General features: G+C 40.9%; 1 protein-coding gene across 1 annotated transcript; it reads left to right on the top strand.

Annotated features, from left to right (window-relative positions):
- The first annotated feature begins 2,610 nt into the window (after nucleotides 1-2,610).
- TRMT61A (tRNA methyltransferase 61A) lies at nucleotides 2,611-26,854 on the top strand. The gene is made up of 4 exons (XM_062577008.1): nucleotides 2,611-2,682; nucleotides 5,204-5,553; nucleotides 15,976-16,242; nucleotides 25,453-26,854. The coding sequence occupies exons 2-4, from the start codon at nucleotides 5,223-5,225 to the stop codon at nucleotides 25,779-25,781; spliced, it is 927 nt and encodes a 308-aa protein (XP_062432992.1). The 5' UTR covers nucleotides 2,611-2,682; nucleotides 5,204-5,222; the 3' UTR covers nucleotides 25,782-26,854.
- Nucleotides 26,855-27,351: the final 497 nt, after the last annotated feature.

Genomic DNA, 27,351 nt, shown 5'->3' on the forward strand with positions numbered 1-27,351 from the left:
CAAGGGCTTGGCATCTGTGCAAGTCTGGTCTCTTATCTCCTGGATCAAAGAACAAATCCTCTCAGTGTCTCCTCTGCCTTTTTAACCTCACAAAATCTTCCCCAACCTTTTAGCAGTCATGTGTATTCGCATAATGCTCATACTTAGGTATAGCACAGGTTGCAAATAATGCCATTGCTATGCAAGTATGAAAGTAATCTAAGTGTAAAATCAGACCCACTTTTCAGTTATTATTTTAAATTTAGAAGAATATAAATTAAGAATGTATTCTTATATTACAAGTACACTTTTGTGGTATATTTTTTTGCAAACAGCATGCTTGACTTAGCAGAGAAGGTACTGAAAGCTGCTGTCTTATTCCAATATCTATCGCCACAGGCAGAGAAGCAATCAACTGTTCTTTACTGTAACTGTTCTGTAAGTTCATGAAGTCAAGCTCACCTCAAGAATCAAATTTCCAGGGATCTATTTCTATTTATTGGATATGCTCTTTCCCTCCTAGTTTTCCAGAACAAGGAATACCAGTCACTGTAGTTATTATAAGCTGGTAGTGTTCTCAGCGTGCCATTCATTATGGCACTTCTGATGCACACACACACACATCTCTTCCTCACAAGACTGCTGTCTGAAAAAGAAAGGTGCCTGAAAAGAGGGTCATGGTGTGAACACAATCAAAACACATCCAGTTTACATGCTTGACAAACACTGTATCCTCTATCCTCTTTTTCTCACCATTATTTGACAGATTTCTAATATGCAATACAGCAGATTACCTGGCTGGGTTTTATTCAGATAACGTGTTAAGATTTGCTGAAAGCTGTGTGTAAATTGGATCCTACTCTTGTTACAGTGTCCCATCCCAGCTTCCCTGGTGGCTTAATTAGAGATGCTGAGCTGTGTGTCAACAGACTGATCAACCATTTTATCTGGCTCATCTACTGAGAGAATACTTGGTTTGGATAAGCCTGTATTGCCTGTTAGACTATGATAAAGGCACCAATATGTACCACCTTCGGCAGGATGGTGTCTTAGTGCATCCTTATCCACTACATTGCAGTTTTACCGCTCAGGGTGGAAAAGTGACTACTGCAGAGATCTCTGTACTGAGCTTCAACAACGAAGAATTAAGGGTCGATGAACATGTACCATGCAGCTAACTTCCTAAGAGGCTTAATTATAAATATTGTGCAATGTACAACTGCAAGATGTATGTTGGGTAGTGAATGAATCTTCTGAAATTACTTAGGTGAACATACAGTGAACCTGAAGAACCAGGGAATAAACATCTTCCTGAGAATCCAGAACATCCCAAATCAGGAAATGGCAAGAGAAAGTCTTTCCCTATATAAAACTGAACTGCTTCCAGTGCCTGGAAGAGAAAGTCTTTCCCTATATAAAACTGAATTGCTTCCAGTGCCTAACTGGCAAAAATTCATTATAAACTGTCACTGAACAGCCCTGGAAAATGAAATGTAATACTTATGCTTTGATAGATGAAAGGATTTGGTTATAGCTGCATCTGATGCTCAACTTGTCAAATGGAATTTCTTTTCCCATTTAAATTAATTGCTTAAGTATATCTGCCTAATTATTATCCGTGGTGTATTTTTTCACACTAGTTGGGCAATTTGTTGAAAATTAACAATAATTTCCACGGAGCTGTGGAAATTAAGAGTTGTTGGGAGTCTTCATCTTGGCTGCAGTCAGGTCCGCAATGATTTGAACAGCAATTCGTCACAGGAGAGAAAGGACACAAGAATATAAGCGATGACAAACATGACCAATAACACACACCAAAAGAAAAAAAAAGATGCAGAAAAAAACCATGGTAGGTGCAAATATAAAAGCACAGTGGAGCCATGACTGCCAGTCAGGAAAACAGCTGAGTAGGAGTTTGCTGTTTAAGAAACCTCTGAAACGGCATACATTATGTTTAGATTAGACAGAGGAAGGAGAGTTTCGTAACTGAATGACTACTGCAGTTGTGTCATGGGCCGGTACAGCTGGTCAACAGCGTGACAAAAAATACGCGGGCTCCTGCTCTGGCGGGGGGAACGGGCCGGACCCCCCTCATCTCCAGGGGAATCGCCTCCGTGCACAGCTCCACCGACTGCCGCCCGGGCAGCCTGCCGCGCGCGGCCGGCGCGGCGGCGCTCTGCCCCATGCCGCCGGCCCCACGCCACGGCAGCGCCCGCCGCTCTCCCAGCCCCACGCAGGGCTGGCCGGGGTCGAGACGGCGATCCCGCTCCTCCCGAGCCCGCGCTCTCCTGCTGGACTTCTCCGTGGCCTCCGAGAAGGCTGGGGGCCAAGGGGCCGCCCGGCCTCGAGCGCCCGGCCGCCGAGCGGGCCGCGCGCGCGGAGCTTTCTGGAAGGCGCCTGCCTGCGGGCCGGAGTGGGGACGCGACCGCAGCGGCGAGGCCTCTTCCCGGGGAAGGGGCTTCGCCCGCCGCAGGCTGCTCCCGGCGCGGGAGGCAGCCTCCCCGAGGAGGCGTCAGCAGCGCTGGCCCGCGACAGGCCGCGGCCCCGGGCGGCGGGTCCCGCCGCGCGGCGGGGGCGGAGGCGGCGGCGGCGGGAGCGTCAGCAGCCTGCGACCGGGCCGGGAGGCGGCGCCGGGCGGGCGGCGCGGCGCGGCGAGGAGAGCGGAGCCGGGCGGCGCCTGCCCGCGCCGCGCAGCCCCGCAAGGTAAAGGCTCGGCGGGGAGAGCGGGGGCTGCTGCGGGGCGCCGGGGCCCGGCGGGGGCCGTGCCGCAGGCAGAGCGCGGGAGGCGGCGGCGGCGCCGCTGCAGGCGCGGGTGTTGGAGGCTCGCCCAGGTTGTGTTCGAGCGCCCCGCCGGGACCCCGCGCAGCTCGGGGGGCCGGGGAGGCCGAGCCTCGGCTCCCGCGCGGGGGGCGACCCTGCTGCGCGGCGAGGCTTGACCCGGCGGCGCCGAGCGGCCGCGGGTTGCGGAGCGGGAAGAGGCGGCCTGGCGGGTTGGTGTGCGAGCTGCTGTCTGAAGGGCCTGGGAGGGGAGAAATGGGTCTGTGGGGCTCGCTTGTTTATTTGTTTATTTAGCAGAACATAGCATCGTTCTAGCGGTTTAACTTTGAAGACGGCAAAGGCTCACGCGGGTCGCAGAGCGTAGGCCGCCGCGGCCGCAGGGAGCGTGGGCTCTCGCGGGAAGTTCCCGAGCTGCCGCCTCGCCTCCCCTCCTGCTCCCGCCACCCAGCACCTCCTGGCAAGCGTGGGACTGTGCCAGGACATTTGTGCGCTGCCAGGAGAGCAAAGAAGATCAAAAAACCAGCAGTGTATTAGGCCCTGCAGTAATAGCGAATTTGCTGAATGAAAAATGATTAGAAATTGTAGGTCACCCCTTTCCATAAGAGGAGGCAAAGAAACTACCAGAACAGTAGTGGTTCCTGCAAGAGAGACTCCTCCAGAGCCCTAATTTACCCCCAAATGTATGAAAATAACACGTCAGGTGAGTAGCTGAGAGAGATATCACTTGGGATGCCAGCATACATTGCTGTGGAGATTAGTTCTAATAAACACGATGGCTCAAAAGAAGGCCAAGAAACTAGGAGCCAGTTTACATGATCAAAGGCAGAGTGATTCCTTCTTTGTCCCTCCAGACACATGGGAGTGTTCCTCTTGCCTACTGGCATAACAACAGCCTAAATACGGTAGAAGAAATAGATGGCGGTCAAGCTGCTTGCAAATGGTATTATTGTAAATAAGAACTGAAAACTGTGTGTTTCATTGATAGTATCTACAATGTGAACTAGAAGTGTAATTTATGAGAGATAAGAACATCAGTGTAATCAAATGGTGCAAGCTCTACCATAACTGGAGTTAACCATAACTCTGCTATCTCACATACAAAGTCCAGTGTGTTTACATTTCTGAATTAATGGTATGCCCTTCTTACAGTTTCACCATAAAAGCCAGACAGGCCTATTCTGTTTTGCTGTGTATCTATGACCACATGTTAGAAGCTTTGGAAATTTTGGCTGTAACTGTATTTATTTCTCCATGTCAATGATTTCAACAGAAAAATGAGAACTAAATCTTGCTGCTTAGCACAAGTTGAACTGCAGTGAGTTTTGATCAGCAAAGACTAGAAATTTAGAACTAAAAATAAAGTTTTTAGTGAAAACAGTGAAGTACGACAAGGCTGTTACACTTGCAGTATAACAGCTCTGGAATCAAACCATTATTCCGAAAACTAAAAATAGTGCTGCTTTTAGTTCTCTTGCAGAAGTGCCCAGAATTCAAACTTCCAAAGCTTTCTGTCAGAGACTAACTTCTAACTTTGGGATCACTGTTACCTTATTAGACAGTTCCTCCTGTGAGTTGATCAAGCAACAGTTTAGATTGCCAGCTGCCATATCTGAAAGGCAGTGCCAGATTGTGTTATAAGCTACCTTCTCATTTCCAGATTTTCTTCTCAAAGATAGCAATATTTAATTGTAATTCTCTAAGCAGCTACAATAACACAGGGCTAAAACAATGTAACTGTATTTACATTAGCTTGCAAACACTTGTCTCCACCCAGTTGCGGCACAGATCACTTCCCAATTACTCTGCACCCTTAATGGCAAATTGAAGGCTTGACTACCCTTTTTTTCTTGTACTTAGTCAAATTTATACAAAAATTAATGCAAATACTGCTTGTATTCTATCTCTCGACCTCATTTGAAAAACTTTCAAGTCAGCTTTTCCTGGTGGCCCTAATAACTGGTGATCAATATTCAGGCAAGTAACAGTTGTCTTACATTGTAAATCACAAGGGATAAGGCAGCAGAAGGAAATAAAAGGCACTGCTTAACGACACACTCTGAGAGCTTGTCAACTGGAGTTTAACAGCCTGCTGAAATAGGTATCTCCTTGCAAGCTTCCCAGTAGCATTATGGAGCAGGCTGAATAACTTATATTTGCTTAAAAATATGCCATACAACAGGACAAATACTTTGTTCAAGTCAATGGGATTTTTCCATTGATTTTAACTGGATCAAGAGTTCAGTGCAGGGGCATGAGGGGGAGGGGTTGGAAGGGGAGTTCCCTGAACTTCATCGAGTTCCCTTGCTACCACCTTATTTATGTCGTTTTCCTTTTTTATTATTATTATTTTTTTTTATTATGGAGAAAGTAAAATACCTTATTTTTATCTCCAGTTTCAGCCTCATCACAATCTTGTACACTCTCTGACATATTTATTCTCTTTTAGGTGACAACCACCAACCACAATGAGTTTTGTTGAATATGGAGATACAATAAAAGATGGTGACACAGCTATTGTGTTCTTGGGCCATGAATCCATGTTTCCTGTGAAAGTCCAACATGGCACTGTAACTCAGACTAAGTACGGGGTCATTAGGCATTCCACAGATCTCATAGGCAAGAAGTATGGCTCCAAAGTGACCTGCAGTAAAGGAGGATGGGTGTTTATTCTTCATCCAACACCAGAACTGTGGACCATGAATCTTCCACACAGGACACAAATTCTGTATTCCACTGACATCTCTATAATCACCATGATGTTAGAGCTGAAGCCAGGCTCCATAGTATGCGAATCAGGTAATAATGTGTTGAAATCTTTTATTAAAAATTAACACAAACACCTTAATGAAAACCAGTCTGACCTTTCAGTTTTGCAAGAAATCTTTTTTTTTTTTTTTTTTTTTTTTCCATTTTGCTATACTTTTCTCAGGTTTTCATGTTGAATAATTCTGTTTCATTTGCACATTAGCAATTACTATGTCTTCAGCAAGTAATGTTAGTTCAGTATGCTGGCTTCACATAGATACCTTTACATATGTGTTTGATTAATTCAGCTTCTTAAGGTAAATATATTAACATTTTTCCTTCTATTTTCTAAAACTGAGGTAAAATACTTTAAAATATATTTTAAAATTTGTTTTTGATTGGAGAAATTAATTGAAGTAAATTAGTGAAAAAAAGAAACTAATAATAAGGCACTAAACTAATAATAAGTAGAAAAGAATGGCAGCATTTATTCAATATAATACCATGTAAGTATGTACATTTCATCTTTGTTTTCCAAAGTATGATCTACTTGTAGCACTGCAGTGGCATTCAAAGATCACTGTAGAGGGATAATACAATAGATGATGTGTTCATCGGTGTTGTGTTTTGTTTCTAAAATTGTTTTAATTTATTACAGCTTCCATGATTGTACTTAATTTGCAAGGAAGGAGGAGTTAAATTCTGTATTAAATCTATATTCTCCTGGTTAGATACAGTTTATAGTAATGCCTTCGTGATTTTGTTACTGTAGGCTGTATAAGGGCTTTTTGATTAGAATGTGTCACTGTAGTTTGGAAGAATATGAGCTGTAGACAGTTTGCCTTTTTTTTTTCCTGGCTGTTGCTGTTGAATCTTTTTATGAAGCAGTTTCATATACTTCCCTCTCAAACATAGATATGACAGAGAATCAGCAAGATGGGGTCATTTTCTTTTATTTAAGATTCCCTTTTCCCATCCCAACATCATTTTGGGCAGCTTTTAAGGCATAATGACCCCTTTCCAACACAATCAAAATGCCATTCATTCCTTCGCATCCAGTTACATCTATTAAGAATAGATGGTAAATGCAGTTTAAAGCCCACACTGCTGTATACCGATACTTGAAACAGGTAAAGACATATGCAGAAGCCTCTGGTATTGCTAAAATGGTTAGGCCTTTGAGTTTATAACCCAGCTTGTAGGACAAATAGTCAGCTCTAGTATAGTCTTGGGAGGTAGACGAACTGTGCATTGTGCAGCTGTTTACCTCTTCCCCTCCCTGCTTTGCTTAGACAGGATGGGAAAAATAAATAAATAAATAAAATTGTTCAGAGTTGGGGAGATACAAACTGCTTCACTCAGGATAGGTGAATGTTAAAGTATAGTTGGTCAGAGCATGGTGCTGCTAATGCCAAGGTCATGGGTTCAGTCTCCGTACAGGGCTACGCAGAGGGTTGGACTAGATGATCTCCAGAGGTCCCTTCCAACCGTACCGTTCTATGATTCTATAGAGCTGCACATAAGATGTTTTCAGTCCTATCGGGGGTACCCAAAGAGAATGAAGATGTTTAAAATCCAATTTATCTAAACAGCTAAGAAACGGAACCACTTGGTGATGTAAACTATTTGAATTTCCAGAAATGCTGAGTCAAAGGTCAAAACTACAAACAATCCTTTCTGCTGATAGGAATCTCTCCCCAGGTTTGTTTTAATGATTACACTGTTCTAGTCAAAGTATTTTAACTTCAACTTTCAAAAAAAAGTGAGCAACTCTACTACTATAATAGTGTTTGTATTGCTGAGAAGATTTACTGTTCATAAAAAAAGGAAAAGTGTGACCTCAAATCTTTCTTCTTAATCTTGATGCAAGAGATCTTACTGCAAATTGATTTGCAACTGACTAGAAACAGTGATTTCAACTTAAAATATTACCGGTATTGACAATGGAGGCCTCTAGTGCAATGATATAAGCTTCTTCAGTGACATCCTAGATTAGACTATATTCAGCAATCTGAAATCATTAGTTCTAGATTAACCTTATGTGGCCTAAAAGGAACCAGCCCAATGGTGATTAATAGAAACAAGCCAGGAAATCTGGTCCATAATGACATTTGAGCTTGTTTCCTAGTGGTGCTGCTTTTAAGTGTATCTTAAGCATTAATTAGCATGGAGGTCTATCTTATTTTCTTATTATGCATAATTGCTGTATGGCCTGGCAAAGCAGGAGCTATAAACAGGGCTATAAACTCTCCCTCTTGTCTTACTAACTAGACCACCGCAAGACTGTCCTGCATTTACCCAGCATGAGCAAGCAGAATTGAGAATTAATCTGCATAACTGAGTGAAGGACAGATAGATAAAGTGATATGAAATACCCTCTTTGTGATGTTACATTGCTGTGAATGTAAGAGTAGATGATCTTTTGGGTGGTTAAGAAAAACAGTAGAGTAATGAAAGATCTGATTTTACATCGTTGTTTGAATTGCTTAGACATGATTTGTCATAAATAATATAAACATACTAATACAGTTTTTACTATTTTAGTCATCTTTAATAAATACATAAAGAGCAAGCTTGTCAGCAGTGGGTGCATAACTAAAATGATACAAGCATACTTTGTTGAGGCTATAAGAAAACTCAGCATCTGCCTAATGTTTCCTGTTGGAGGTAAAGAAATATGATCCTTTTCTCTTTCTGCTAATTTCTAGTTTATAAATGAATGTTGAAGTTTATTAGCTGTTAGCATTGTTGTTATAGCTAAGATCTTTTGAAAAATTGCTCCTTGATCTGAGGAATTTCTCAGCTCCTACAAGAAGTCTGATACAGTTCTAACAGCTCGATCTTTCCAGAGCTAAAGGATACTTGAGATAGCTGCAAAATTCCTGCTGTAGGTGGTCTGGTAGTGTGAAACTTTCATCCTCATCAGGTAATTCTCGTTCAGTTTGTACATTTGGTGTTCATTGCATGTACAGTCACTGTGTAGATAAATAAGCTGAATCTTCTTTCATATCACTACTCTCTCTAAAACTAATCTTAATGTTTACTTACTAGGTAAGACTATTTTCAGTCTAGTGATTAGAGCTGTCCCGAGGATAACAACTCCAACAAACATATTTTGTGGTTTTGAAGTTTATTTTTATAGTACATGGGAAAATACAAAACCTTCAAATATTTTTGCTAAACAAAAGAATATAGAAACTTTGTTTCCCTAGTTCCTAGATATTTAGGTTTTTTTACTGTTCTGTCTCCCTGATGAGACCTACACCAGCGTCTGTTCTGTCCTAGCCCTCAGAATTGCTCAGTGAATACAGCACAGCACTGCAAAAACTCATTTAATCTGATACATCTCATAAATATTTTGGCTTTGACAGACCATTGTATTTAGACAAAATGTAATTAAGTCAAAAGTATTCTAACCACAGTCCTGGTGATCCTTCAGCTCTCAACAAAATCCAGACTCACTTGAGCAAATGCTAATTGGAATTTTTGTTTCCCTTCAGCTAAATCCCAAATTAAATATTGCTAAACCCTGTTCATTGTTGTACTGCAATAGGGACTGAGTTTCTGAGACTGAGATCAGTATTACAGGTCCTCATGGCTTACCTGTGAAGGAGTAACATGTTGTAGGCCAGCTCTATGCTAGAACTTCTCAAAATCAATAATGAAATTTCTAAACTTACAGTCTGGGTATAGATTTTACTGGCAGTACACTTACAGAAAATTAATGAGCACTTATCGATTAATGGATACTTAATAAATGATTAAAAGTTTATTCTGGAGTTCCAACAAGTCAGCTCTGTGCTTACGACTCTCCTGAGGTGCTTATAGACTTTTTGATGATTACTACTCAAGTCTGTACCATCTCTGTGGGGTAAGTGTATGTTAACTGATTGCAGCTGTATCTTTAGTGTAAAGTGTAATCCAAAGCCTTGTAAGTATTAATTTGATTTTTGAACATATCCGTACTAATTAAGTCCATGTTTTACAACATCTCCCTTATATATCTTTTAGTTGCTGTACAGGTTAGTGCGAGAGAAGAACATAAAACCTGATCCCTGTATAACACCTTCTAAAGTATAGGAAAAACCCTGTATGTACAAATGCCAAAAAACATAGTATTCTCTTGACATACCAGAAAACTGAACCAAAACTGTGGCCACATGAGGCATCACTATAATGTATTCAGTCTCATGATTGAGCTGCAGTTGATGAGGAATGCTGTTAATACTGAAAAGCATTTGTTTCCAGACTTTCTGGACTCACTTTCAACTTATCATTTCACTTGACCACCAAGTGCATTTGTCATGGAAATCTGATCTTATAGTATTATTATGTCCATTTTGCAGAAGATCCCTCGCTAGAGAACTCCAACTTTTGAATCTCTAAGAACAAATTCTTTCCAGTCTTCACATTCCCGTTCCTCTTATAGGCAGTGCCAGCCTTGAAAACTCCCTTTTACTCTTCCCCCATTGCCTGAATCTAGTCAATGAGCAGTAATCCTCTCTGGCCTCCAGCCTGTTTCTTAAAATGCCTGTTTCAGTAGTGTGTCTACAACAGATAGACAGGAGAAAGAGCTAATCTTCTGTGTAGGCAGCTTCTTGATGTGCAGTCTCCTCTTTCGGTAGCCAGGTGATCTCCTAACTCTTTTCCTCCCTCTTTCCTCTGTGCCTGCTCTTGCTGTCTCACAGAATCACAGAATGGTTGAGGTTGGAAGGGATCTCTGGAGACCATCTACTCCAGCCCCCCTGCTCAAGCAGGGTCACCTAGAGCACGTTGGACAGGATTGAATCCAGGCAGGTTTTGAATATCTCCAGAGAAAGATAACTCCACAGCCTCTTTGGGCAACCTGTTCCAGTGCTCTGTCATTCTCACAGTGAAGAAATTCCTCCTCATATTCAGGTGGGAACTTCCTGTGTTTCAGTTTGTGCCTGTTGCCTCTTGTCCTATCACCTGGCACCACTGAAGAGAATCCAACCCCATCCTCTTGACACCTTCCCTTAATGTATTTGTAGACACTGATAAGCTCCCCTCTCTGTCTTCTCTCCTCCAGGCTAAACAGGCCCAGCTCTTGCAACCTTTCCTCATAAAAGAGATGCTCCAGTCCCTTAATCATCTTTGTAGCCCTATACTGGACTCTCTAGTAGCTCCATGTCTCTCTTGTACTGGAGAGCCCAGAACTGGACACAGTACTCCAGATGTGGCCTCACAAGGGCTGAGTAGAGAGGGAGAATTACCTCCCTCAACTTCCTAATGCACTCCAGGATACCGTTGGCCTTCTTGGCTACAAGGGCACATTGCGGGCTCATGGTTAACTTGTTCACCAGAGGTCCCAGATCCTTCTCCACCGAAGAGGAGGTCTCTCACCTCTGCCATCATGATTTGTACCCATGACTGCCTTCACAGTAAAATTGTTGGATTGGTTTCCACCAGATGCTTAAGATCTCCTCATGTATTCAATAACAACGATTACCAATTCTCCTGTTATGTAATTTGTCATATATGGTGAGTAGTCTTCCTCTGCTCTATGTTTCTTGGCAGACATTAGCTTTGGAGTTGTTAGCCCTATATAAGACTATTTTTTCCTCTGTTTCTGAGACTCCATCCCTTCTCATGGCTGATTCATGACCTGTCTTATTATTTGCTAGATTTAAGTGTCATTAGAAGACAAACACAGCAACACTTTCATTGTATTTACTGATTTCAGAATATCTTATGTAGTGAAATTTTGCAGTAGATACTTTAATTGTATTGAAATGTTATTAGGTATTATATTGACCCAGTAGTTAATAATATTCTGCAAATTTTTTACTTTTCCTGCTTCCTAACACTATGAATCTGTATATGGGTTTATGAGCTTTGTCAGTTTTATTCCAGATTACAAACATACCATAAAGTATTACCTGGCAAATGCTTTTGTGCATGCACAGTGGTAAATATCTGTGTGTCCTAAATCACAAATTGATTTCCTTTTTTAAAAAAGAAGCATTCATGATCATAGATTTTGGAGCAGCAAGCTGAGCAATCAGCTGCACTAAAAAAAGTTGTTGAACACAAAATCGGGTCTCCTGTGTTCATAGCACAGGTGGGAGTCCAGAAGGCTAGCCGGATATCCTTTGCAATAAGAAAACCAGACTAAACAGAAAACAGTGTAAAAATATCCTCTCATTCGGTTGTCAGTCAAGTGCTGTGTTTGATGCTGTGGTAACACTTGTTTCTCTTGACAGTGTTCCTGAGGTGTACTTATATAGTGTAGTAATATCCTGTGTTATTTTGGAAGGGGTCAGATGTTGTCTACTGCAATTTGAAAAGGTGAAGCACAATCTTACAACGTGGAAATTGTCTCAAAGGTAGCTGAGGTGTGTGGAGGCCTCTTTGTGGAACACCTATTACTTGAATAAGGAGCAAGTGAGAAGAGCAAACCTGTTTGAGGTTAGAGGAATGATCTGAGCATTTATTAGATCAATAATTTCTGGTCAACAAATCGGAAGGTGATATCAGTAGGTGCTGAGGTGAATGTTTTATCTAGGTGTCCACTTGGAGGTCCTTCTAAAACTACACTGGTTTCCGTGTCTCAGGAGAGGGCAGAAACAATGCATCCTCAGTTCCTCTGAGCTTAGCCATACCAGAGGAGAAGAATTGTGCTTGAACCCAAGGGCAAGGGAAGAATGGTACATTGGTACCAAACTCCTATGTTTTTAATATAGGATCTTAATTCATGCTTTTGGACTGAGGTGGACCTCTTTTCCTAGCCTACTGATCCCCTGCACTGTGCCTCTTCATCAGGTCTTGAGCTTTGAGCATAGCATAGTGGGGACTCTGTGGTGTCTCATTAATTGCCCGCAATGCGGATATCTATTTTTTGACTAAGATCATTAAAATCATAGAATAGTCAATGTATTTTCAGAAGTCTTCACCTATGACCACAAGTGTAGACTGTGGTTGCCAGGGTGAGATTCACAGATAGTATTTCTTCATCTAAGTGAGCTCTAAAGCAGCAGCCATGGTGGTGAGAATGCCTTTAATACAGTTTGAAGTAACCTAGTTTTAGCTGTCTTTCATAGATTCCATTCATGATTAATACGCTCTAGTTAAATGGGCATTGTCCTGTGGCAGAGAGCAAACGCTTTCTAAGGCTACATATAATCCAAGTTGTCAGAAATGCAAACTGGCGTAAAAATTATAAACTCTATTTGTTCTAGAGGTTTTCTTACCTTCTGCTTTCTGGACCAAGTTAGAAACACAGGCATTTCAGTGCACTCTAGGGAAATGCAAATCTCTTGAAGTCTGTTCAGTTCCAAACTAGCCTTTTCTGATACAAAGTATTTATTTAGCGCCTTCAGGTTTTTGGTTCTCCTTGCTGGTAATTCAGCTGCACTATTTCAGATTTGCTGGTGTTCTAGTCCATGTCTTCAGCAGTACTTGTATTTTGCTGCTTCTTTGACTAATTTTGTATCGTGCTAAGGATACCTATCATTTCCCAAGGAAATCTGAGCATAATGAGAACTTACTTCAAACTGCTGCCTAAGACTCTATGGGTCACAGTTGCTGAATTCTGCTTTTTTCAGTTGTGATTTGGAAATAAGGGCAGAGAGAAACTGAAGAATTGAGGAGGTAATGGGAAAATTAATTGTTGAATTTTACAGGGGGGAGGGGAAAAGGTGAAAATGATATTTTTTAATAAATATTAATTTCCCCTTCCACTGGAGAAACCATGGCAGCTGAACCCCTGACTTCTACAAATAACATTGATTAGGTCTTAGTGGTTTTGACTGAGTATAAATCTGCGCTGAACTGCCACATCCTCAGAGAGGATATTCTTGATGAATAACATCAAGAGTGCTAAACTGTCAGACACGTAAGACTTGAACATCCTCATCACCTCACAGGACTAGACTCAGACTCTGTGATCTCCTCAGGAAGAGAAGAAATCTGTACAACGGTGGGTGATTCATAACAATCTTGCTCGTTTTTTTCCTGAGTTTTTGAGAGTGTTGTCAGGGAGAAGGCATACTGCATCTTTAGAAGTACTCTCATTAATGACGTTAGTGTGATAGAATTTGATACAGTGAAATGTGATACGTATATATTTTCATGTTCACAGTAGCCAGTCAACAATAAATAATTCCTGGTAACCTTGTTTAACATAAGCTCAGTATGTAATATACGCCTGCAAGCGATGACTTCCAACATCCTGTTTTTCATTCTGGATCTGACTAGGGCTGTTTGTGAACAAAATAGAGAACCAGAAAATAAGCCAGAAGATCGTAATGGGGTTTCCTAGGAAGGAGACAAACAGTATCATCTGTCTTGTTTTTAAGAGCAGATTTAAAAGGAAAGTGATTAAAAATGTAAAAGAATATGAACAAGGAAACTAGATACATGCACAAGCTGCCTCTGTTTTCTGCTTACACCCTAGCTATGCTGACAGCCCTTCTGTTCAGTCCTTAAGATTAACAGGGAAAGATGCAGAAAACATGCAGCATTACCCATTTGAAAGGAAAATAATTAAATTCAGTGTGGTTGCAAAAGTTCTCAGCTGTGCAACCCTGGCCTCTGGCATGAAATACAAAGGCAGCATTTTGGTCATTTTGGCATTCTGTGGGCAATAGTATCCTGCTGTTGTCATAAAAGAAAGACAAATCAATAAGATGCTATTTCTTTACTGTGCATATATATCATTGACTACTTACAACCACATGGCTACAGTGATACTGACACTTATTTTGAGCAGGGAAAAGTTTATGTTGACATTCAGAGCTTGCAGGTGCCATGACCAGATAGTTTTTCATGTGTGCGTATGCGACTGTCTTGTGCCTTTTGTTTGGTCTATCTCAATATTGACAAAGATGCATGGATTTTCATTTTAAATACGTGTTTGTTCCAGAGTTTCTCCCTTCCCTAGGTCCTCTTTGGGGCCACTGCTGTAGACTGTAAGCCGTTCCTCTCTGTCTAATCTGCACTGTTAAAGCTGGATGAAGGGCAGGAGGTGTCCATTGGCCTTTTTAGTGAGTCTTTGCCCATTGGGGTCAGAGCCCTCTCAGACAGAAGCAGAGATGTGGTGCTGATTCTGCAATGCACTTGGTTGATCCTATGGTTAGCAAGGGTCCTCAGCTGTTTACAGTCTGAACATATCTACTTCCAGAGCTGTCGGATTAAATATAGGTGCACAACAGTATTTCTTCCCTTATGTGACTAGAGGGCAAGAACTTCGAATTTGTCAATAAACGCTGGCTCCTTGTACAGTTATGGAAAGTATTGCTCCAGTGAAGCAGCTATCCCAACCCCTGTCTCCCCTAATTAATTTTCTCTCTGCTAGTGTGTGGGCTTTCTCTACCACTGCTGTAGTTCAGGTTCTGTTCTTAATAATTTTTATAAGATTTATACTTTAGTTAAAAAAACTTGCTTCAGGCTGAAATTTAGCCTGAACAGTTAATTGAGTTGGCTAGATAATGATTTTCTTTCTACAGAAAAAAAAGGTTTCTGACTACAGAATTACAAATCAATAAACACAGGTAGTTTGGGGTTGCTGTGGCATTTTGAATTTGGGGGTTTATTTTGTTAAATGCCATTTCAGTGAGGAATTTGCAGTGTGAACTTACATATGGGTGTTTTCTTGAATGAAAATGTTGGCTGTTAGTCATTCACCTAATTAATACATTAAGGGATCATTAAAAAAAAGTTTCCTAAGTTACGAAACTAAAACAAAAATATCCTGTGTCTTACTAATTAGGCCCTGATTGTACATGGTAGCTTTACTTATTTACAACTTCAAGTATGCGATGGGTCTCATTAGACTTCCTTAAGATTGTGTAGGTATATATGTAAGTCACCTGCTAAGTCAAGTCGTGTGGGTCAGTGTGACTGCAAGGAGCCGAAAGACCTTAGTTTTGAGTAATTTCAGTAGAAGGTGCGAGGGCACCTTTTTTAAGAGGCATGGGCCAAATAGATTCCATGTCCAGGAAATCATTGGTTTGCATGGAGGCCAATAGAGTTTACAAACAGGACATTTGCCAACCTCTCTTCTTTGTTTTACTGAAGTGTAAGGTTTCGAAATATGTTATAATTTGCCTGTATCTCTTTTCACCCTAAAAGAGTCTGGCATTTTGGGAAAAAAATCTCTGGTTATTCTTCCTGAATTTTTCTTGTTGTGTTTAATTTATCGTGTTTTCTTGTGACTCTTTTTGGAGCTATAGCTGGCACTTTTTGCTATCCTTCTACTCCAAGGAAGTATGAGAGGTCCTGAGCTTGCTAGATGTTGCTTAGGGCTTTGGCATCCTGAAGACAGTTTACTAGGTCATTTAGTACATCTTTCCTTGGGAGGAAGGGAGGACCGTTCGCTCTCAGTTTAAGCAGTGGTTTCTGTTCATTTTAGTTTTGACCAAGTGTTCCAAGCAGGAGGGCCAATGGAGCAGACCACCATACTGATGTCTAGCACTGTCAAAAGGTGTTTCACCAGCTGTGTTTCTTCTCTAGGTACAGGCAGCGGATCCCTGTCCCACGCTCTCATCAGGACAGTGGCTCCCACGGGGCACCTGTACACAGTGGAGTTTCACCAACAGAGGGCCGAGAAGGCCAGGGAGGAGTTCCGGGAGCATGGTGTGGAGCATCTGGTCACCGTGACCAACCAGGACGTCTGTAAAAACGGGTTTGGAGTCTCAAACATTGCAGATGCTGTGTTCCTAGATATTCCATCTCCATGGGAAGCCATAAGACATGCAAAGTCAGCATTAAAAGCTGAAGGTAACTGCACTTACTATATTTCTTCTTAGGAAATACTATGCATGCACACATTTCTGCCTTTGAGCCATATGCTGGATCTGCTCCCTTTCCATTGTGTGATCATTGCTCTCAAATGTCAAAGAGTCTAGTGGTTTCCAAGAATGAAAACCTTTCAAAAGAGGTTGTCAATTTACAGTGGGGGATCTGAAAGGAGAACAACAATTTTTTCCTACAAGCCTGTGCTAACTGTTACAACTAGCATGGGCACTATATGAGAACCTTTGAACCTCTTGTCAAATGCATTTTGCTATATCTAAGAATATGTGGGAAGCAGCAGCAACAGTAACTGCTGAAAACAAGTTTCTTTGGCACTTCAGTGGAAAGGGTGTTTGTATAAAAGGTGTTCAGGCATACTTCCCATTGATCGTGCTTATTTGGCCTTATTGAACAGAGCACCCCATCGGTAATGTCAAAGAAAATGTGGTTGTACTTAAACACTCTTGCCAGTTCCTGTCTTAAATCTCTGCTGTTGAAGCTGATGAGAAGTTTGCCATTGATTTCAGTGAGAGTGGATCCTAAAGGCTCTTCTAGCTTATGCCAGTTATTCCAGGATAGTGACAGCAAGTAGGAACTGCTGCTGAGATACTGGATGAGGTTTTTCAGTTTATTTTAAGTCTTTTCCTAAGAAAAATAAGCTTCAATTAATACATCATTCATTTATCCTGGCATAAATTTTCCTCTATTGAATGTTCTACCAATGTAACAATACAGATGTGAATCTAAACTAACTTGTTCAAGATCGGTTCCATCTATAAAAATGACTTTTCTAATCAAAAGAGTATAAAGTACAGCACGGTACCCATTCTGGGACACTAGTTTAGTAAAATACTTAAATTTGAATATGTGCTGAAGCCCTGTTCTTCTTTGTTAAAATGTATAAACACAGGCCTGACTTCAAGTGAATTGCTAGGTCTTACTGAAATTAGAGGATTTAAGTTTGTTCTTAAAGGTCATTGAACATTAAATACCTTTCTGGGTCAGGACCTAGGTGTTAGGCTCCCTCAACTACTCCTGAAAATTTTCTGGATCCAATAGCAATGTAACACATGCTTTCTTTAAAAAGTCAATAAATAGAGACTTGTGAACACTGTACCTGCAAAGATTACAGCTGAGTTTGTAACTGCTTTCCAGTGTGCCCTGGGAAAAAAATAATTTTCGCTGCACTGTCAATGCCCTTCCCATGCTCAAATTATCTAATCTAGTGAGCACAACACTCAGCTGACTTCCCAGCTTAGAAGAAGGCGCTGCATTGCGCAGTCCAATTTGAATTATTTAAGTGGTTCATGTTTAGAATACTAAGCAGAGCTGCTTGAGCAGTTCCAAGTTTTGAGTCCTTGTCTCACTCCAGTATTTGAAATCCTAGAAAAGAGATTTTAGTCCCAAATTGGCTGTGCTGTCCTCTTGTGTGCTACAAGGTTACATCTCCCTAGCCAGCGTAAAGTAAAATTAAAAAAAACCTACATGCTTGTATTTGTAAAATTGCATCATGTGCTTTATGTACCAGTCAAAAGGTGAAGCTTCTGATCCTCACTGCAGTTTTAGCTGTGAACAGCCAGCAGTGTCTGAGATCTGATTTTAGTCTAAGACTCATCTTTTGAGTTTTGTAGTAGCTGATTGAGCCAAGGGCCATTTTTTTATTTTGTAAATAAACAAAAGCTGTTTTTCTCTTTTGTATAAAGTATAATTGCAGTAGTAAAAGGTATAAACGTATACACAGTTCTGTTTTATTCCAAAGCATGTGGGTAGTTATTTTCTTTCTTTTTCTTTTTTTTTTTTTTTTACTGCTGTAAATTCTAAAACATAATAGAAGGCTATCTGTAACTCCTTCACTTTTCCTACCTCCAGCAGATTATTTTATAGTGCTTTTTTGTTTTGTTTTCAAATAGTTAAAGCTCTTCTGCAATAGTAACAATCTGTGCACATAGCTATGTTGTTCACCACCATTCCCAGGGTTAGTATAATGATAAAGCATCCCTGGAGAAAATGAGTTGTTTCACTCTTTTCCTTCCACTCCCTCCCTCTCACATCAAAACAGGGTCACATTTGAACTATTCACATTACAGGTTTTATTATGATACATAACGTAAACGTTGCAACTGTGCTGCCAGATAGTGGTCATTCGTTTCTTGAAATCTTAAATTGAAGTCAAGGCTAAGCAAATTCAATACAATAACATCATCTAACCTCCTCTTCAAAACCACAATATTCACTACAGAGTTTTCAGCTGGGACAGCCCATGAAGAGAGAATTCTTAACCTTAACAAATCCTTATCACATCAGTGCTTTCTCTCCTACTCAGGCTCAAGATCCTGAGTAGTTGCGACTCTGTTTAAGTAGGCTGTGTGTCAGTGATCCTCTTTACAGGGTACATTTATCATTCATGTTATGCTCTGAATATGCTACTTTGAGTACATTGACCTCCCATTTAAAGCACTGCCATATTGTGAAGAGCTAAGAGAATAAAATGTCACAGTGACTTTGTGGCTAGAAGGTTCATGTTTTCTGGTGATGTGCTCTGCTGAAGTTCAGGCTTGTATGTCAGCTGCATCCTTCTGTGCTGATTTCACTAGTCACGCTTGCAGCAGAAACGCTGCTTGTAACATCTCTTGGGCACTGCTGCACTGCAGAACTTGCTTTTATTTCCAGACCTGTGCTGTTTTTCTTTTGCAGCGTCTGCTGATCAATGCTTTTCTACTGTGATGGCTGCTGTTCTCAGTATCTGACCTTGGTATTTCTGCAAAGTTCTTATTAACCTCTGCAGGGTAAATGAAAAAAAATGAAGCTGTCACTGACATTCTGTGAAGTAACAAAAAAATCCCCAATATCCTACAGTTCTTAAATGCCCTGAAATTTTTGACTCACAGCCATCTCACAGCTGGATATTGTAGTGCTTTTATTATAGTTCTGCACCCACCTACTCTACTCTCATAAATATTGCCTGTTTCTTGCAAGGCCATGCAATATGAGGCAGAAACCCATTTGTACAACATTTTTCATACAGATTTTAAATTTTCATGTAGGGAGATGGAAAAATACATCTGAATATTGGGTTGGATTGGCCTCCTGCATTATAAATCAATCTTTGGTATTATTTAAATCAACAGGCTAAGCAGCAAAATTATTAAAGACATACCTCTTTTGTTTTTCTTTCTTTCTCTTAAAGCTTTTACTCTTATATTCAGACTCACCACTCCATCTTAAGTGTCAAAAAGCTTTAAGTATTGCTGGTTACTGCTGGTTACAATGTCTGTCATGTTGTGATCTGTAAGATACCACCTGAATAAAATACCACGGTGCTGTCAAGTCTCCCTCAAAACCCTGCAAGGAAAGGCCCCTCTGAATGTCTCCTGAGGACCTCTGTGTTTCCCACCATCACAGAAACCCTTCAGCAGTACTGTGCTCTTCATCATAGTAGTTGGTTTTAGTTTCCAAAGTCCTTTGTTTGTTTGTTCACAATGTACTTAAAACCAGTCTTGCTTGCCAAGTAACCCGTGCTGCAGGTAAGACATTGACTGGTTTTGCTAATTTGAACTTTCATTTAAGTTTGCCTCCTTCCTCCCCAAGCTTTCAGGGAATACCAGTTCCATACAAAAAGTTTCCCTGACTATTTTTCCTGAGCCCCAGAGGTTATTCAGGGTCCCCTTTCTAAACCACCCAGGCATGGCTTTGAGGAGCTGCTGAAATCGCTGGCCACAAGTCTCACCTCTGTGGTAGCTGGGTAGGGAAGACTCAAGCTGGACCACCCAGTACAGAGGTCAGTGACATCAAGGCTGCTGCTGTTTGGGCTCGGGCTGCCTCAAGAATGCTCAGGGATGTGTTAGGGCAGGAAGCGGAGCCTAACAGTCTACTGCACTGTCTAGACTGCCTTCCTCCACATATGCAGGTGGTACTCAAGTAGTTATCAGTGCTTTTCATGTCCCCAGGAGATTGTTTTGGGATAAATGGATGAAGTAATAGATGCTTGTAAAATATTAGCACCAGCCTTTACAAATGTGGTGGTTGCTTTGAGTCAAAGAAGAACAAACTCAAGGAGAGGGTGAATATCCACCAACTACTTTTTAGTTGGAGCATATCGTCTCAGCACTGAGGGGCCATCTGGTCCAGTGCAAGAAGCTGCACTGGTGTCTGGAAGTGGGTGCTATACCCCAAAGCATTTTCATTTGGTTCTCAAGTATTAGGTGTTTGCTGACCTAACCCCAGTTGGTATGTGTCGTTGAAGAGTGTTAAGCTAGGAAAGGTCTGTCAGAGGTTGTTAGGGCAGGTGCCTGCAACGGGTCTCGCCCCTGGCCTGAAGTAAAAGTGATTCTCGCACGTGGAGTCAGCAGAAGGGCTTCTGCACTGTAATCCATGCTGTGGATCCCTGGTCAAAGCTGCTGGCCTTGGCACAGCTTGTAGGAGGTAGTTTGGAATGGAAAGAACCTTAAAGAAGTTTTTTTTTTTTTTCCCTCAATTTGGAGCCAGCTGATCTTACTAATCTCTTTGTTACATGCTTTTGCCGTCAGTGGGAATGAATTCCTCCTGAAGGATGTACCTGCAAACACAGAGGCTAAGGCCAATTTTGCAGGAAATCATACTAAACTCCTGTTAATGAGCTGGCAAGTGACTTGGAGAATATTTTCTCTTCTGAATCAAGAGACATCATTTAATTCCCTCCAACAACCAAATCCTCTAATTTCACTTGTCAGGGAAGCTACATCAAATCGCCCACAAGCACACTTGCTTAAAGGACGTTCTGTCCCCTTTTGCAGAGGCAATATTTTTAGTGTCATACTAGCACAGAGTAAATGCCATGGTGATGCTTTTCAGTGACTCTCCTCTCCCCTGCACGATATTCATGCCTGTTTGTTTGTTTTCCTTGAGGTCTTTGTAATTTAATCTTTCAGTTATGACGGTACAATGAAATCCTAAAACACAGAGCTACATTCTTTTACTAGAAATAAAAGTGGTGTTGTATTCTTTACATCACAGAATCGTTTTCAAAATAATGGGCCCGTATTCGTGGAACTTAACAGTGCTGCACTGCATATGTTCTTTTTACATCCTCTGAATAACATTGTGATAGTAAAAAAACTTATCAGAGCACTTATGACACATACTATAACCTGCAGAAGAGTGAGCTCATAACTTGGGCACGTGTTGTTTTTTGTGTAGTGAACATGTATTAGAGTTGTTGTGGATTTGCCAGATTTTCCATAGTTCAATGAAACCTAATGTAGTTTTTAGCTAAGCAGAACTGGTAGAGGTGTTAGTCCTTGCTTGGACAAATCAGAAGTAAAATTGGCTTTCAGTTACACAGGAACATACCAGTACCTGCTTTTGAAGTAGGAGCAGCTTTCAAGACACTGACCTGTAGTAAAGATAGCAGGGTATGGCTCTTGATTATTAATTAGGTAATGTCTGTTCTGGACTTTAAGAATGTACAGCACTGTGTGGATGTAAACCTTTCCATTTATTTCCCTCCTTCCATTTAAGCTTTTCTCTCTAATCGTTCCAGTCTGAAATGTACTTTAAATTTCATGTGATGTTGACCCTACTGCTGGTTACAATGACTAGCTAGACTATGTGGACTCATTCCCAGCCTACCAGTTGAGGAGATTTAACCTTTCAATTAAATGTTTCAAACAAACTCACTCCCTGTAAAATTGAAGGTGGAAAAAAAAATTTAAGTCTTTCATAGGGGCTCATTATTCTCTCCTCAACTATAGCACTTGTCAGATGCATTATACATGAATAAACACATTTTTAGACAGCTCTTCAGATCAAAAAGCTCACACAGCTTCCCAATGTGAACAGGATTAATCTCAGATAATTGCTATATCAATTTATGATGACACACAGATCTCATTAAACAAATTTAGGAATGGTAGGTTTCCTAAAAGGAGAGCTTTGAGAGAGCACAAACTCCATTTGCACGAAAAAGTTTCAGTTTGGTTGTTTTTACTGCTATGTGGTCTAGTCCACTCCTTTGTGATCCATAGACAGAGCAGGGTGCCCCAGAGAGTAGAGAGGAAGGGAGTACATGTCTTTTCTCCATTCGCTAAGGAATCCTTGGCATGGGGAGACAAAGTAATGCATATTCAACTCCCTTAAGCCCTAAATGCCTCTTGATGCCTAAAGGACAAGAGGACTCTTAGAGAATCTGAGAATTGTAAATGCTGAACTCTGGATCTATATCTGGTTGGTGACTGTGGCGAAAAGGGTGTTGCCAAGCTGGTAATCCAGGGGGGGCGCAGGGGGCAACCTACAGTGCAGAGAATTCAGAAGCATCTGATATGTCGAAGAAGGCATCTCTACTCATGGAGCAGAAGAATGTGTCCTCCTGAGTGCTGGTTTTCTGTTGTGCAGTCCTTTTCTTTTACTACTACAAACACACCATGGCAATTGAAGCTTCCCATTTCTTTTTTTTTTTTTTTTCCTTTTTTTTTAAGACTGCCTCTTGCAGTCTGAAACTGCAGTTTCATTTTTACTTTGTTTTCCCCACGTCCTTTATCTGCTGTCAGAATTTGTAGCCTTCCAACCATCTGTTAATGCCTGCTTATTCAAACAAGCCTGGCCTGCAAGTCAAATCCAGCCTACCTGATGATGTGTACAGGAAAAAGCAGAGGAGAGCCCTCTCCCACTTTTTAGGATCAATAAAGAGAGATGCTTGCTGGTTATGCTTCCAGGCCTATTTGTAGGTATGGTTGTTTGTGGGGGGAGGGAGTATATGGTAATCAGAACAACAGGTATTACATGGAAAAAAATGAAAATGATAGAACTACGAAAACCCACTCAGTACTCTGTTATATGGAATACCAGCTGTTACACTATTTTCGCACTCTTAATACCTGAGAATTTCCCAGCAGTGCAGTGAGTAAAGTAACTTTTATTCTACCCTTCCCCTCCCCCCCCCCCCCCGATATTGGCTGTTACAAACAAGAGCTTTCTTCCCTACCAGGTGGCTCGAAAGGCCATTTGCTGTGGCATGACATCTTCAAGCAGTCCACTTTGCAGGGAGGCAGTCTGATAAATCATCAAGTTTAGCATTGACATGCTGAGGCCAGCTGACCATCCCGAAGCAAAACGAACAACATTGCTCTGGCTTTAATTGAAGGCTAAACAAGAACCGTAGGCGGGTGTGCAGCTTGAATTGCAACAGCTGTGTGCAAGCATCTTGCTTTTGGACTGGAAATCTAAAAATGCATATGAATTTGAAAGCCTAACGATGTCTTGAAATCCCTGTAGACAGAATAAATAGGAGAATCGACTTACTGCAAATGTAAATATATTTGCCTTTTTTATTTCCACACAAAACTCAAAAAAGCCTGAATGAAATAGTAGTAAATCTCTGATCTCTCTGCAAATTCTTGCTTTGCAGACAAAGAGTTATTGTGAATTGACATTTAGCTAAGTTAGACATTTGCTCAGTTCCTTACACAATGGGAATATAACATGTTTCTTTATAGCATGTACATCATAGTAGCTGTCTAGTTATGTAACAGCATACAGAAACAGAATATAACTTTCTGATCTTTCCTCTCTTACCTCTGCTAACATGATAGACGTGTACTGTTTTGGCCAGAGAAGACCACCTGTCTGATTCCAAGTCATTTAGATAGCCCTGGCCATACTGATGAACATATAAATCTAATTTCATGAGAGCTAGCAGAATGCATTTGCTATTAAATTGGCATCAGCAAAGTCAGTTAATAATGACACATACCAATGCTATTTTGCAGGTGATTATTAGATTTGTCTTTTAATTGTGACTCTAGGGAATTACTTGTCCTGGGTGCTTTGTTCTGAAGATGCATAAGAGCCCTTGGTTGGAGAGACATCATTCCAGGACTAAAATTAAATCCTACTTAGTGTATGGTGGATTAGTGGTCGTGAAAAGCATTCTTCCCCAATCAGTACCAAGCACATCATTGCTGCACAGTAACCAGAGTGCTACAGTGACGTGCTCAGACCTGATGCTTTCTTTTTTTAGAGATAGGACTTTAGAAATGAGAAAGGGAAAAAAAAGGAGTTTGAGATAAAGCAGACTTCATGTAGTCCCAGCATAGCCTCTATTTTTAGCAGGATGCTTTGCTCTCAATTGCACTGGTTCTTTAACTGCTTAGACAACTGGTATTGGAAGGCTTGACTGGATAAGCCTGGGAGGGGGTTGGGAAGGAATGCAAATCAGGTCAGCAAATATTTTCATCTAATTGTAATAATTAAAACAATAGCTAAAGATATATGGTCCTGCTCTCCCTCCCCCAATTTGAAAGCTTTTCAGAAAGGGCAGTTGCCTTGTGGGACTCTGTCCTGGGTGAGAGCACATGCCCTAGCTTTATGGCAGTGTCCTTATAATTCTTTGATCTGATTTGGCTGTGGCTTTTCAGAGTAAATCTGAATCATTCTATTCTCAGCTGCTAAGGTGACATTGTAGCAAGCAGAAAATTGTAAGGGGGACTATGAATACTCTGTATTTAAAAGCAAAAATCTGAACAGTGTGCACAAGAAAAGGTGAGTATTTATCACTTTAAAGTCCTGTCCTGGAGTGCATGGGTTTTGAAGCACATGCTATCAAACTGTCTGATGTGGTATTTAGTAAACTTTAATGCTCAGCAGACATCCTAGTCAGCTTGACTAAAAGGGTAAAGTCTTAACAGCACGCCATCTATGGCTTGGAGAGATTACTTTATTCTGTGCACGCATACCATCGTTCTCAAGTAAACACAGCCGCTTTTGTCAGAGTGTGTGTGCACGCACACTTATATTCTAACGAAGGCAGCTCTGTACAGCGTGTAGAATATGACTTCTGGCTTTGTGTAGGTGCCAACTTCAGTTCAGTGCCTCAGTCCAGAGTAGTGGATAATAATTCCAAAAGGGTCACCGGTCTAAAGTGATCGACTCCAATAGTGTCATCATCAACAAATGTAGTGGGCAGCGTTGGATTTGGAAGATGAATGAATTTGCCATTGCAGTTTTTAAAGGGTTTGAGTCATCTTGTAAAGTAATCTGCATTTATTTTTGTGCTGACGCTTTAAACCTGCACAGGTGCCTCTTGGAGACTTTCTTTGGAAATGCTTTCACTTTATCTGTTCAATAGGAATTCTGTGAGCAGCTGGGAGAACTTGAATAAAGATAAAAACTGCTTTGTTGGGGTTTTTGCCCTCCTTTCCCACTACCTGTCTTATTTTGCAGGTGGCCGCATCTGCTCTTTCTCCCCCTGCATTGAACAAGTCCAAAGAACCTGCCTAACAATGGAAGAACATGGTTTTACAGAGATTAACACTTTGGAAATTCTGCTGCGAGTGTACAATGTAAGGACAATTAGCTTGCAAATCCCTGACCTTGGAAAAGCATCTGAGGATAATTCTAGCATTGGCTTTGACAGCAGCAACCCATCAAATCAAGGTAGCCCGTGCACTAATCTGCAGCAAGGAACTGTGCAGTTCAAAAGTGGTGTGCCACTCAGGGAGATGGTTGGTCACACTGGGTACCTGACCTTTGCCACCAAGAGCCTGTTTTAGTACATGTTGAGTTTGTGGAGCTTGGAGTCTTTTGTGTGTTCTTCTGTGTTTTCTATTTTCATGGTTCTTTCCTGTAGGGCATCCAAATTTTTACTTGTCAGGGAATTCCATATATAGTCAGATTTGGTTGGAATATGCTTTGTTTAAATAGCACACAAGCATTAAGCAAAGCAGCATCAAGGGAATGTTGACGTTCTGGAATGGTGCTCCACTTGCCGTCAGAAGGAAGATAAATTAATAGCTCATGGCCATTCACTGGAATGCGCAGAAGAAAGGTCCCTCACAATAAGAAAACAAAACAAATAGTACACTAATTGTGAGTAAGTTTGGGGGGAGGGTCCTCCTTTTTCAATTACTTTCCCAGTTTGGTGTTTTTATTTTTCCCCAGTATCACTAGACACCTTTTAAAAATATTTTTTTAACTTTTATAGTGTCTGTTTTGTTCTTAGCAATGTGAAAGTGCCTACTTGCTTCATTTTAGATATGAAAGTTGTGAGGTCCTGTGGTTGCCAGCATGACTGATCACAGAATTAGTATTTCCTTGGGATAGTGTTTGGCTGCACAGAGGATTATTGGCAGTGTTCAGGAACACAACCTCTTACTCCATTCCAGGCTGACATCTGCAAATCATTTAGATTACACAGAGGTCAAACAAGTGTGCTAATTGCTGGATTTGGTTTAAAGTAGTGTGTTATGATTGTCAATCTATAGTAGAAATTTGGACCTGAATTCGTAGTTTAATCTTCTAATTGATCATCCACTTTCATTCTTGATGACCAGTTCACCAAATGGCTGGTTAATGTTATCTGAATGCCTCCTTGTAAGCATTTGGGTTTTTTTTTGTATGTTACGGTGTATGGTCTTCCTGCAGTTGAATTGCAAAAAGATTGCTTTTGGCAGGATTTCTCTCTCCAGTTTGCAGCAATAATGCAATGTTAGAAAAATCATCAACCAACTTACTTATTAAATTTTTTAGACCATTTACTGTTTGGTCTTCCATATAAAGCTGGTCAGTATGATGGATTATTTGAATGCTGGATTCAAATTTGTATTAACAAATTAAAATTATTATGCAAATTTATGAAGTTCCTCCTTTCTTTTTCTCAATTAAGTCACAAGTATTTTTATTCTAGCCACTAGGATTGTCTCTGGAAGCATTTAGCTGTGCCGTGTATTTGGTACCAAATCTGAATATAGTGATTGTGCTTTAAGAATGACCATCCATAAAGTGCTACTTGATCATTTGAACCTGATATTCCTCCCCCACTCTTGACAAAAATAAACAAAGCTAAGCTTTTAACATGTTATAGCAGAACGCTAATCCATAACGGTTTAACAAAAGCTCAACTGAGCACGGCAGCAAAGATAAACTGTTGAGCAGATTAAAGGCAGAAAGCAATTCTGTTGAACTGAATCAGTTATGTAAGTAGGTCTACAATTGTAGCTTTTCTCCAGAAATTATGTGGAAGTTCTGTTACTGCTACTGTTAATGGCCTCCAGAAGGGCAGGTGGCAAACTGCTAACACTTCTGAATGGTTTGGTAGCTGTACTGTAGCAACATACTTGCATG

Source organism: Rhea pennata, chromosome 5, assembly GCF_028389875.1.
Source record: "Rhea pennata isolate bPtePen1 chromosome 5, bPtePen1.pri, whole genome shotgun sequence".
Lineage (NCBI taxonomy): Eukaryota > Metazoa > Chordata > Aves > Rheiformes > Rheidae > Rhea > Rhea pennata.